Below are 11590 nucleotides of genomic sequence, written 5' to 3' on the forward strand. Positions count from 1 at the left end.
CCCACTAGACATTCTGTAATACCATTTGTCAACCATTTAAAAAAACCATCAATTACGTCATCGCTCACTAAAGCCCACAAAAGCAATCAAAAACCATGTTCAGCCTCCAGTCGCCATAGAGACAAGCCCCTGGTTTTCATTTTCATCAATATTTCCCATTAGACTCGTATCTTCCACACCTGGTGGCATTAAATTTTATTTCAACTTGTTCAAACTTTCTTTTTTGTGCCACAAGAAATGGCTCTCCATCACCATGAAAGGTTAAGCACTTCAGTCAAAGTACTATATATACACAGTGTATTCGTAGCACCATGCATATCCAGTAAGGAAATTCACATACTCACTTTTTATCCAAAAGTTTGATCATCATGAGTAGCTTTACAGAAGAACAAGAAGCTCTGGTTCTCAAGTCATGGGATTCCATGAAAAAGAATGCCGGAGAATGGGGTCTCAAACTCTTTCTCAAGTACGTATGCACACTCACAACCATAGCTTTTATTTATTTGTTTAATATACATATCTTTAGGAATTATACCAAGGGTGGCTTGTTTATACTCTCTGTCATTTTCTTTAATTATTGTCCAAATACCCATATATTCCCTCAATTCCAATACTAGGCACGTGGTTTAAGTAAAAATAAAACTTTTGGGATATAATTTATGGTCCTAAACAAGTCAGAAAAAGGTTCAAAGTATTTGTATGATTATAAAAGCTTCTCTTAAGAGTATAATTGAAAGTTCAAGCTTAATTCTTTTTAAATTTAGAAAGAGGTCATTCCTTTTGGAACAGATCAAAAAGTAAATAGGTTCACGTAAAATGGAACGGAGGGAATAATATATATAATGCATTCTTCGACCTATAAATTTTATTTTTATGACCTATTTTGAGTACACGACCTTCATACTATCCTTTCGATCGCTATATTTGAATTGACTTGTTTCCCTTGATTGAATATATGATGGATTGATTATTTGATGCTTTTTAGGATATTTGAGATTGCACCATCGGCCAAGAAATTGTTCTCATTCCTCAAAGATTCAAATGTGCCCTTGGAGCAAAATGCCAAACTCAAGCCTCATGCTAAGTCTGTCTTTGTTATGGTAACAATATCGTTACAATTGGCTGCTACTCCTTCCTCTCTACGTTACGTTCTTTTCCTTTTTCGTTAAATCAGCTAAGCTAAATACAACATGATTATTGTATTATACCCTGATGACAATCTTTATTTCATTTATTTGTTTTACTGAAGACTTGTGAAGCCGCAGTTCAACTTAGAAAAGCAGGAAAAGTAGTGGTGAGGGATTCGACTCTCAAAAAGTTGGGTGCTGCGCACTTCAAATACGGCGTCGCTGATGAGCACTTTGAGGTATAATCTCCCTTGCATTAAGCTATATTTGACGTACCAAAACGATTTTCATTTTTCAAGTAAGAATGGATCTTCTTCCTACTATAAATGTCATGTTTAATGGAGTAATACATAACTGTCTTTTTGATTAATTAGTGTCCGACATGAAATCTATCAAAACTTCTTTTTCAAATAAAAAACTTAAATTAAATATTTCAAAAACTATAAAGAGACAGCAACACAAAAATTGCATTAAAAAATCAACAACGGTCCAAGGTGACTAATTTTGACATTAAGGATTTTAAAAAATTGGTGACTGCCTCTGATAGGCATTCGGGAGATGGTTTCTCGACTAACGAATTATCTGTCAAGTGTTATAACCACTAGAATTATAAATACTCGAAATAAGCTTCTGGCTCTTATATCACAAAAGGGGCTTACAATGTTTCCGCTATAATTGTAAATACTCGAAATAAACTCATGCAAATCTCAGTGTCTTTTATTTTTTTCTCTAATTTCTCTCATAAGTGATTTAAGTTTTCTTTTTCTGCCTTAGAAAATTAATTTGATAGCTAAAAGAGCCAACTTTCTAGTGTGTAAATGACAAAATAAATGACGGAAGAATGTTTGAGTTGACAGGTAACAAAGTTTGCCTTGTTGGAGACAATCAAAGAAGCTGTTCCAGATATGTGGAGCGTTGATATGAAGAATGCGTGGGGTGAGGCCTTTGATCAGTTGGTCAATGGTATCAAGACCGAGATGAAGTAGAGTTCTTCATCCTATGCTACAAAGTTGAATGCAAACACATACTAATAGTATTTCTTTCTTCAAGTTTTCATCAAAATGTAATACGTAGTTCCTATGAGGTTATGTCTTTCGTGTATGTGTATGGATTACATTTTTCTAAAAGAGGAAGGTCATACGCCCATGTCGGTGATGTTACGAGAAGTACTTGGTTTCAACTCCTCTTAAACTTATAGGGTTGGGAAACAATACCCCTCACCTTTAAAATGGAAAGGAAATTCCCTTTAACTCAAAAGTCAACCAAAAAAAAAAAAAAAATTGGTCCGTGTAAGAATTTACAAAATGATATTATCCCCGTATTATGACTCTTTGTAAGCTTGTCATTTGATTTAATAGCTTTGTCTACTATTCTTCTTTAATATAATATTGATATACATATTTGTTGCTCTTTTTATTTTGAACTTTTATTCTATTGTCCACATGTACACAAGGGCGGCTATTGGGTAAAGCCAATAAAGCCTTAGTTTTAGGCCCCTAATTTGGGAGCCCCACTTGTACCAATAGGATCAGAAGCTTATATTTATTTTGAGAAAAACAATATGAGGTTTCCTTTTAAAAGACTACTGCATACGTGCATGTAAAAGGAAAGATATACTACTAAGAAACCTTGACCAACAAAGTGGGCCCCAAAAATCAATTAAGGTGACGTTGAGAATGCAAATTTTGGAAGAAATCATCACAATTATTCTTTTTACTAGTTAATTTCTCTCAACTCGACCTTTCCACTTCCTTCTCGGTTTACATTTTACAGTACTGAGATCTCTCTTTTTATATGTTTCTCACAAAGTTACAATTATACAGTACAATGCATTGCAATTATATTTTCTTTGTTCTTCCAAGAAAGTCATCTCACAATATTATTCTAGAAAAGCTATAGTTTATAGTATGTGATATTGATGATTTAGACTTATTTTCTGAATTAAAAGTGTTAAGGAAAATAGTACAAGTAGATGATAATATTATAATCGATACACTCAATCAGATAAAAAAACTTGATTCTTTTCCAAATGTCTATATTGCTTATAAAATAATGTTAACAGTTCATGTAAGTTGACTAAGCGGAAAAAAGTTTTTCAAAATTAAAATTGTTAAAATCTTATTTAAGATTAATAATGTCTTAGAAGAGATTGAATGGACTAGTTATATTATCAATAGGCGGAGTGGCCTTTGGGCCACCTAAACTTGCGTCCATTTGTCATTCCGGTAAACGAACTTAGAATTTTTCCATTTCAACACTTCAACTTAACTATTTGCATATTAATAAACCCATTTGATCATTGACCATGCTTATGTGTCAAAGACCTCGCTGATGTGGTCACGGTGTGTGTTAATCACATTGAAAAAGCGTGTGGACCAAGTTAGTTTATTTTAAAAAATATTAAAATTTGAATAAGACGAGAAAAAAAGTAAATAAAAGGCAAAAACTTTAAAAAAGAAAAATCCCTAATCCCTCTCTTAACCCTTGTCTCTAATCCCCCCCCTCCCCCCCCCCCCCAAAACCCCAATTCTTTTATTTCTCCCTCATCACTTAGTTCCTGTTCCCACACCCCAACCCTTTCTCATCTTCTTCCTCCCCTTTCTTCAAAAGCAAACCCAAAATAAAGTTAGAACATTTTTTCCAAAACTAACATCTAATCAAACGTGATGCATTTGCAAATGAGGAGAAATTTAAGTTGAAAAACGTTGGTTGAGGATATGCCTGTGATTTCTAATACCGTGGGCTGAAATTGTGTTGATTGATGCTATAACCTGAAAGTATATATTTCAAATATGAGAAGTAAGATGATTGAACCTTAAATTGTTGGATATTGAAAATTCGATTGGGGTTGTGTTTGAAAATTATTTGGAATTGCTCTTTGAATTGAAATTACCACTGCTAGTTTCATTGAAATTAGTTTCTGGTTTAATCTTCCTAGCTTAGACTTAAAATTTGCAGCTACAGTTATGCCATTTTTGTCAAGTTATGAACCTACAAATTGGTGATTAGTTGGCATTGAATTGTTCAGTGTTGTGCGAACTAAATTTGAGTCTGTTGAACTTGGGTAGTTGGCTTCAGTTTGTGACCATTTCGTGGAGGCATTTTGAGTCTAATTCTTGAGTTAGGAGGACCAGTATTGAGCTGAATTGGTTCAGGCTGTCCTAGCGAAAATATGGTGAAGAGGAAGAGAAAGAAAAAAGGCCATAAACTAGAAATTTAGTAAATTGGTTTGTAAAAAAAAAAAGAGACCCACAAATTAGACATATCAGGCAATAAAAGGCTTAGCATATGACATGCTATCCATGTTACGGCGATTGAAGAGCACGCTCAATCGGAATTGTGTATTAATGTGCAAATTATTAAGTTGGGATGTTAAAATGGGAAAGTTCTAATTCGTTTACCGGGATGGCAATCAAGTACAAGTTTAGGTGGCCGGAAAAGAAATATTAGAAGAAATATATTGTAAAATAATTATTCATAACTTTGCATCTCAAAAAGTTAGAAAAATATACTTCAAATACATATATATATATATATATATATATATATATATAATTATTTATAACTTTGCATCTCAAAAAGCTAGAAAAATATACTTCAAAGTTTGCTTTAGACCCCACTAGTATTGAGCTGCCCTGATATACATATGACTTTAGTTGATTTTATCTAATGCAAGACCCGAGAGTTCTGCTAGAGTAGTCAGCTCCTTATTGCCCTATCTAAACATCGGATAAATAAATTAACATAAAGTTGAAGGGTTAGAACAAAAACGCGTCGTAAATTACAGTTCAAGATTCAGAGCCGCTTCTATCTGACACTGCACATGCCATCATCATCTCCTATAATTGGGACAAGAGTTATTGGCGCATCATAGTTATTATAGAAGATCATGAGTTAATTAACACATAATCACATATAAATTAAATAGAGAAAAAAATAATATAAGAATTTAATGAGAAAGAGTCCTCCACTTTGACAATAGATCTCTAATTACAATTTTTCAAACTTACCGAGGAAAAGGGTTCCCAAACTTACAAGACAACGAGTTCTCCAAATCCACCAGAAAATTTGACATAATTAGGATTCACAAAATTCAAGACCCAAACAACAAATCATCTCCTTGGCTTAGCTTAAGTTCTCTTCATCAATAGAAATAAAATCTCTCTGCTTTATCCTCAGCCTTTGTAAGGGCTCTACTTAGTACTTTATACATCAATCAAGCTTAAGCAATGCCTAAACTTGTTCGCCGGAACTGTAGTACCCTTCAAGTAACTCAAGATCTATTTTAGTCCCTACTAATTTTATTTATCAAGATACACCATGTATTTACTCATGCACTAACAACCAGTGAAATGTAAAAATAAAAATCATCTCCCGATTCTAGTTAAGAGACTCAATATCTTCATGCGTAACACCACTCGATTGATCTGCTTCTGTATTCAAAATAGCTTTCGGATAGCTATTAGGCTCCAACAAATAAACTGTCTGTGAAATCGAAAAAATAATATCTACATGGTTTACATATCTATGAAGATTGTTATCAACTATGGTCTGATTACTCTATTTTCTCTACCTATTGCAATGCTATACGATTGATGTGGGACAGGTGCATCATCTCGATCAAGATTTTGCACTTTCTCTACTTCCTCTACTTTTAAATTATCGGGCTGAGCTCGTCGGGATTCAATTTCTAGCTCTATGAAGTCATTGATACGATGATTTATAAATTTCATATATTCTAGTACAATGGTATTTCACTATGCTCTCTACTCCAAAAATTATTAAACTTGAAATTGTAAAATTTTAACCAATTGTTACATCGAAGATGTTTCACTTTTCTATCGGTCTGTATCAACCATCGCCTTTCATTTAAAAAAAATACATCATCATTTATATTAGAAAATACACACATACCACTCTTGAGTAATCCTTAATCAAAGTCATGAAATATATAGAACCACTATTGGAGTGAGTTATTTAGACCTCAATAGTCTAAATGGACATAATCCAGCTTCTCCTAGGTCTTGTTCTCTGCCTTCTTACTGAATTTTACCCTCGTCTGTCCCAAATTTCATGAAAACTGTGATGATACCTAACTCAACTGCTAGGCAAACCAACATATGCAACAACCAATAGATGAGACAATAATAATGTCTAACAGTCATAATTTAAACAAAGTGCTAAAGCAACCCCCAAGAATTGATAGTAAAAGTCACGAGCTATTAAAAAATAATGTACAAAGTCATCCCAAATGAACGATAGTAAATGAAAGATAGAAGCTGGCTCAATGGTTGTGAACCAAGCAAGGCAACTTACTGTAAAGTCTCCTGATCAGCTCCTAAGCTTACTCAGGTGATCCACCAGTGCTGGGACCATAAGCTGCACAAAAATATGCAGATGTGTAGTATGAATACAGTGACACAATACTCGATAAATATCATTAATAATTTTCTCAATGAAGTAGTAGCGAGAGTATAGTCAAAAGATACTCATATATATATATATATATATATATATATATATATATTATGGGAACCGCAAAAATTAAACCCTTCGTTTTCGTCTCTTGCCCTTCCAAACTTCTCTTACTTTCTTTTCTACCATTAAAACTCACCAAAACATCCAATCTTTACATAAATGGAGTAACAAAGAATAGTTTTTTGTATTTCATGAGAATGACTAAAATTATAAGGAAAGATTGGAGATTTTATTCACAATGGAGTTCTTTAATTCATATAAATCAAAAATTAACTTTGATTTGCTTTGTTTGGTCGTGGTATGAGACCTGAAAATGGAGGAGAAAAATGGAGAAAAGAGAAATTACAATTTCAGTTTTCATCTCTTTCATTCTTAGATCTCAAAATATTGTTGCAGTGATGATGATGGCCTTCTTGGCTTCGTTTGTTGCCCTTGATTTTACTCCTCTCTTCTAAGCTCCATGTATTACTCTTTATAGATGCTAGATGATATTGCTCTCCTCTTCTGAACTCCATGACTGGTGAGGACGCTGATGGGAAAGAGGGGGAGGGGGTGGGTGCTTGGGGAAGATGATATAATATTTTTTTTTGATTTAATCAATTAAGATTTATTTTAAATATATTAGTATTTATTTACAAATAAGTTATGACACGTGTCACATTGATTGGCACACGAATGCAATCTCCAAATAAAAAGCTAGTCAAGAAAAAAGTAGTGTGCACTAGGTTTGTGCATAATTTGGTAAATATCGAATTACCGTACCGAAACCGAAAATTTTAGTATTCAGTATTCGATATTTTGGTATTCTGTATGCTATTTGGTTTAAGTTTAAAAAAATTGGTATTAGATATGGTATTTGGTATTTTAAAATAAAATACCGAAATATCGATACCGTACCGAAATATATATTATATAACACAATACACATTTTATTAATTATAACTTAAATATAAGAAATCTAAAATTATACTTTCCTTTATTTTCTAAGTTCATCAATTAACTCTAAGCAAGTAAGAAGATATTTCTTTAAGTTTTCTCTCTCTAGGTTGGTATTTGCTGATTTTGGACAAAACTTTTGTCAACAAACGTTTTTAGTTTTTTACTTTTGAGTACTTTATTACCGTCTATGACTCTATGCACTAGTTAGTATTTAAACCGAATAAATCGAAGTTACCGAACCGAATAAACCGAAACAAAAAGGAGAAAAACCGAACCATACCGAATTTATTTAATTAGGTACGGTATTGGTATATCATTTTACGAAATCGAATACCGAAAATACCGAACCGAAAAGTCTAAATACCATACCGTACCGACCGACGAACACCCCTAGTGTGCACTAAATATAATTTTAAAAGGTTGTGTGTGTAAGGTGATATTGGTCTTCAAAGTATGTAACAAGAATTTGATGTATAGTTCAGGTGGCTATTTATGTATTTTACCTTTTTTAATCTAAAGTATAATTTTTCACCATTTACAAAACCTAAGCATTCTGACTTTTGTTAGTTTATTGTGTTAAGTCTTAGATTTTATTGAATTTAATGTGAAGAAGAACAAAGTTAAAACACACAAAGTTGCCTTTGCTCACGATTTATTATCCGTTGGGACAAACTTCTAAAATTAGCTTATTTTGAGAGGTTTATTTTTCTTAAATGTGCTTTCCTCAAAAGTACTTTTGGGAGAAACAGTTTGTGTTTCACTAATTAATTTAAAAAGCACTTCTGAACAGCCATTAGTGTTTGACTAAGCTTTTAAAATGTGGTTTTAAGTGTATTTTTTTTTAAAAATACTTTTGGGGAGAAACTACTTTTTTTCTGCTTCTCCAAAACTACTTTTTTCTGCTTATTCAAAACTACTTCTACTTCTACTCAATTTTTTTTTTCTTTCTAAAAGGTTGGCCAAACACTTTAACTTTAAAACAAAAATATTTTTTGTTGCCTTCTAGAAACTTGGCCAAATAAGCAACTAATGAAATGGAAACGAAGAAAGTTAAATGAAATTCTCAGCAAGATTTAAACAAATTTCTAGTTTAACAAGGGTTAAGAGGCTGTTTAATCTAAATAAATCTTAATTCTTAGATCAAAGTGGACAAATGTCATTAAATTTGATGAGATGAAACTAAAGAAATACTATATTGGAGGTGAGCCAAATCCGAGATGTTTAATAATTACATTATGGTGGATATGAGTATCTAATAGAAAATAGCCTTAGTTGAGATATTTTAGGAGGCCTATGTGTATTTGGCCTAAAAACATAAAAAGCGAATTCTATATTATCTTGACCGTTGCTCTCCCACTAGACATTCTGTAATACCATTTGTCAACCATTTAAAAAAACCATCAATTACGTCATCGCTCACTAAAGCCCACAAAAGCAATCAAAAACCATGTTCAGCCTCCAGTCGCCATAGAGACCAGCCCCTGGTTTTCATTTTCATCAATATTTCCCATTAGACTCGTATCTTCCACACCTGGTGGCATTAAATTTTATTTCAACTTGTTCAAACTTTCTTTTTTGTGCCACAAGAAATGGCTCTCCATCACCATGAAAGGTTAAGCACTTCAGTCAAAGTACTATATATACACAGTGTATTCGTAGCACCATGCATATCCAGTAAGGAAATTCACATACTCACTTTTTATCCAAAAGTTTGATCATCATGAGTAGCTTTACAGAAGAACAAGAAGCTCTGGTTCTCAAGTCATGGGATTCCATGAAAAAGAATGCCGGAGAATGGGGTCTCAAACTCTTTCTCAAGTACGTATGCACACTCACAACCATAGCTTTTATTTATTTGTTTAATATACATATCTTTAGGAATTATACCAAGGGTGGCTTGTTTATACTCTCTGTCATTTTCTTTAATTATTGTCCAAATACCCATATATTCCCTCAATTCCAATACTAGGCACGTGGTTTAAGTAAAAATAAAACTTTTGGGATATAATTTATGGTCCTAAACAAGTCAGAAAAAGGTTCAAAGTATTTGTATGATTATAAAAGCTTCTCTTAAGAGTATAATTGAAAGTTCAAGCTTAATTCTTTTTAAATTTAGAAAGAGGTCATTCCTTTTGGAACAGATCAAAAAGTAAATAGGTTCACGTAAAATGGAACGGAGGGAATAATATATATAATGCATTCTTCGACCTATAAATTTTATTTTTATGACCTATTTTGAGTACACGACCTTCATACTATCCTTTCGATCGCTATATTTGAATTGACTTGTTTCCCTTGATTGAATATATGATGGATTGATTATTTGATGCTTTTTAGGATATTTGAGATTGCACCATCGGCCAAGAAATTGTTCTCATTCCTCAAAGATTCAAATGTGCCCTTGGAGCAAAATGCCAAACTCAAGCCTCATGCTAAGTCTGTCTTTGTTATGGTAACAATATCGTTACAATTGGCTGCTACTCCTTCCTCTCTACGTTACGTTCTTTTCCTTTTTCGTTAAATCAGCTAAGCTAAATACAACATGATTATTGTATTATACCCTGATGACAATCTTTATTTCATTTATTTGTTTTACTGAAGACTTGTGAAGCCGCAGTTCAACTTAGAAAAGCAGGAAAAGTAGTGGTGAGGGATTCGACTCTCAAAAAGTTGGGTGCTGCGCACTTCAAATACGGCGTCGCTGATGAGCACTTTGAGGTATAATCTCCCTTGCATTAAGCTATATTTGACGTACCAAAACGATTTTCATTTTTCAAGTAAGAATGGATCTTCTTCCTACTATAAATGTCATGTTTAATGGAGTAATACATAACTGTCTTTTTGATTAATTAGTGTCCGACATGAAATCTATCAAAACTTCTTTTTCAAATAAAAAACTTAAATTAAATATTTCAAAAACTATAAAGAGACAGCAACACAAAAATTGCATTAAAAAATCAACAACGGTCCAAGGTGACTAATTTTGACATTAAGGATTTTAAAAAATTGGTGACTGCCTCTGATAGGCATTCGGGAGATGGTTTCTCGACTAACGAATTATCTGTCAAGTGTTATAACCACTAGAATTATAAATACTCGAAATAAGCTTCTGGCTCTTATATCACAAAAGGGGCTTACAATGTTTCCGCTATAATTGTAAATACTCGAAATAAACTCATGCAAATCTCAGTGTCTTTTATTTTTTTCTCTAATTTCTCTCATAAGTGATTTAAGTTTTCTTTTTCTGCCTTAGAAAATTAATTTGATAGCTAAAAGAGCCAACTTTCGAGTGTGTAAATGACAAAATAAATGACGGAAGAATGTTTGAGTTGACAGGTAACAAAGTTTGCCTTGTTGGAGACAATCAAAGAAGCTGTTCCAGATATGTGGAGCGTTGATATGAAGAATGCGTGGGGTGAGGCCTTTGATCAGTTGGTCAATGGTATCAAGACCGAGATGAAGTAGAGTTCTTCATCCTATGCTACAAAGTTGAATGCAAACACATACTAATAGTATTTCTTTCTTCAAGTTTTCATCAAAATGTAATACGTAGTTCCTATGAGGTTATGTCTTTCGTGTATGTGTATGGATTACATTTTTCTAAAAGAGGAAGGTCATACGCCCATGTCGGTGATGTTACGAGAAGTACTTGGTTTCAACTCCTCTTAAACTTATAGAGTTGGGAAACAATACCCCTCACCTTTAAAATGGAAAGGAAATTCCCTTTAACTCAAAAGTCAACCAAAAAAAAAAAATAAATTGGTCCGTGTAAGAATTTACAAAATGATATTATCCCCGTATTATGACTCTTTGTTAGCTTGTCATTTGATTTAATAGCTTTGTCTACTATTCTTCTTTAATATAATATTGATATACATATTTGTTGCTCTTTTTATTTTGAACTTTTATTCTATTGTCCACATGTACACAAGGGCGGCTATTGGGTAAAGCCAATAAAGCCTTAGTTTTAGGCCCCTAATTTGGGAGCCCCACTTGTACCAATAGGATCAGAAGCTTATATTTATTTTGAGAAAAACAATATGAGG

General features: G+C 33.0%; 2 protein-coding genes across 2 annotated transcripts; both read left to right on the top strand.

Annotated features, from left to right (window-relative positions):
* Window positions 1-230: 230 nt before the first annotated feature.
* Window positions 231-2293, top strand: LOC107773449 (anaerobic nitrite reductase MHB1). Its single transcript, XM_016592867.2, has 4 exons — window positions 231-466; window positions 986-1100; window positions 1250-1366; window positions 1985-2293. The coding sequence occupies exons 1-4, from the start codon at window positions 369-371 to the stop codon at window positions 2111-2113; spliced, it is 459 nt and encodes a 152-aa protein (XP_016448353.1). The 5' UTR covers window positions 231-368; the 3' UTR covers window positions 2114-2293.
* A 6833-nt stretch (window positions 2294-9126) lies between these two features.
* Window positions 9127-11189, top strand: LOC142180358 (anaerobic nitrite reductase MHB1-like). Its single transcript, XM_075252347.1, has 4 exons — window positions 9127-9362; window positions 9882-9996; window positions 10146-10262; window positions 10881-11189. The coding sequence occupies exons 1-4, from the start codon at window positions 9265-9267 to the stop codon at window positions 11007-11009; spliced, it is 459 nt and encodes a 152-aa protein (XP_075108448.1). The 5' UTR covers window positions 9127-9264; the 3' UTR covers window positions 11010-11189.
* The last annotated feature ends 401 nt before the right edge of the window (window positions 11190-11590 follow it).

This window comes from Nicotiana tabacum, chromosome 4, assembly GCF_000715075.1.
Source record: "Nicotiana tabacum cultivar K326 chromosome 4, ASM71507v2, whole genome shotgun sequence".
NCBI classification, from domain to species: domain Eukaryota; kingdom Viridiplantae; phylum Streptophyta; class Magnoliopsida; order Solanales; family Solanaceae; genus Nicotiana; species Nicotiana tabacum.